Here is a 982-nt window from a genome sequence, read left to right on the forward strand (position 1 = left end):
CTACAGTTCTCACGAGAGTGACTGCTAAAACCGGGGCGGGGGGGAAGACTAAAGAAAGAAAAGTGAAGTTCTTGTCAATCCAAGGATGTGTTGTTTCAGGCACTGGTGTCCTCTGTGGGATTGTATCAATGGAGGAAAACCAAAGTACCAGAGTTGTTGTGCTGTCATTTTCAGTGACTGGAAATTCAAACAAGTTTATATGCTGGGAAAATGACTCCAGTTTCCCCTGGATGAGGCACGTTAGCCCTGCATGTTCTCTCGCACGACAGGAACACTGTGCCGCCTGCTGCAGGCTCACAGCATCCTGCCCCAGCGCATCCCTTCACCACTGCTGCAGGTGCAGGTCCATGCTGGTGTTCAGGTTGAGGTCGGCAACATCCAGGAAATCGATGTTGAAGATGCTGGGGCCGGCAGGGGTGAGCGAGCTGAAGCCGGTGGCAGAGCTGGGGGGGGTGAGGTCCAGCCACTCCATTGTTTCCCACGGAGACTCAGTGAAACTCATTTGTAAACCGGAGCCTTCGGCAGGGGAAGGGGAGAGCTGCGTTTCCATGGGCGAGAGGGGAGTCTGTAAAATCTCCTGGGAGTTGAGCAGTTCATCTGCGGCTTTGCCGGAGAACCCCTCCATCATCCCTTCGAAGTGGGGCTCCTCTGCCCCCATCTTCAGCAGGGCCATCTCGCTGACCCTGCCCAGGGGGCTGTGGGCGTTGAGCAGCACCTCGAGGTGGGCGTCGCTGCTGCCCGGGCAGTGCTCGAAGGGCAGCGGCGCCGCGGACCCCGGCTCGAACGGGGCGGAGCCCTTGGGGACGGAGGCACCGGAGTTCCCTGTAGACACCATTATCTGAGGTACTTTCTGGAGGCAGGACCGATCTTCCTTGGCATTGGCTGGAATTTCTGTCAACAAATGAGAGGGATTTGAGGTGCCCTGACAGTGCCCGCCGCTGCTGGGCACAGGGGCACCACAACCCTGCAGCGTGCCTCTTAT

General features: G+C 57.8%; 1 protein-coding gene across 1 annotated transcript in view; it reads right to left on the reverse strand.

Annotated features, from left to right (window-relative positions):
- Positions 1–173: 173 nt before the first annotated feature.
- The window catches only part of MYOCD (myocardin), a 219,993-nt gene continuing 219,184 nt past the window's right edge, over positions 174–982 (reverse strand). Inside the window, 1 exon segment of the mRNA XM_017737700.1 lies at positions 174–891. Within this exon segment, the coding sequence (XP_017593189.1) occupies positions 323–891 (569 nt within the window). The 3' untranslated portion in view covers positions 174–322.

The sequence above is a fragment of the Corvus brachyrhynchos genome, unplaced genomic scaffold (genome assembly GCF_000691975.1).
Source record: "Corvus brachyrhynchos isolate BGI_N302 unplaced genomic scaffold, ASM69197v1 scaffold236, whole genome shotgun sequence".
Lineage (NCBI taxonomy): Eukaryota > Metazoa > Chordata > Aves > Passeriformes > Corvidae > Corvus > Corvus brachyrhynchos.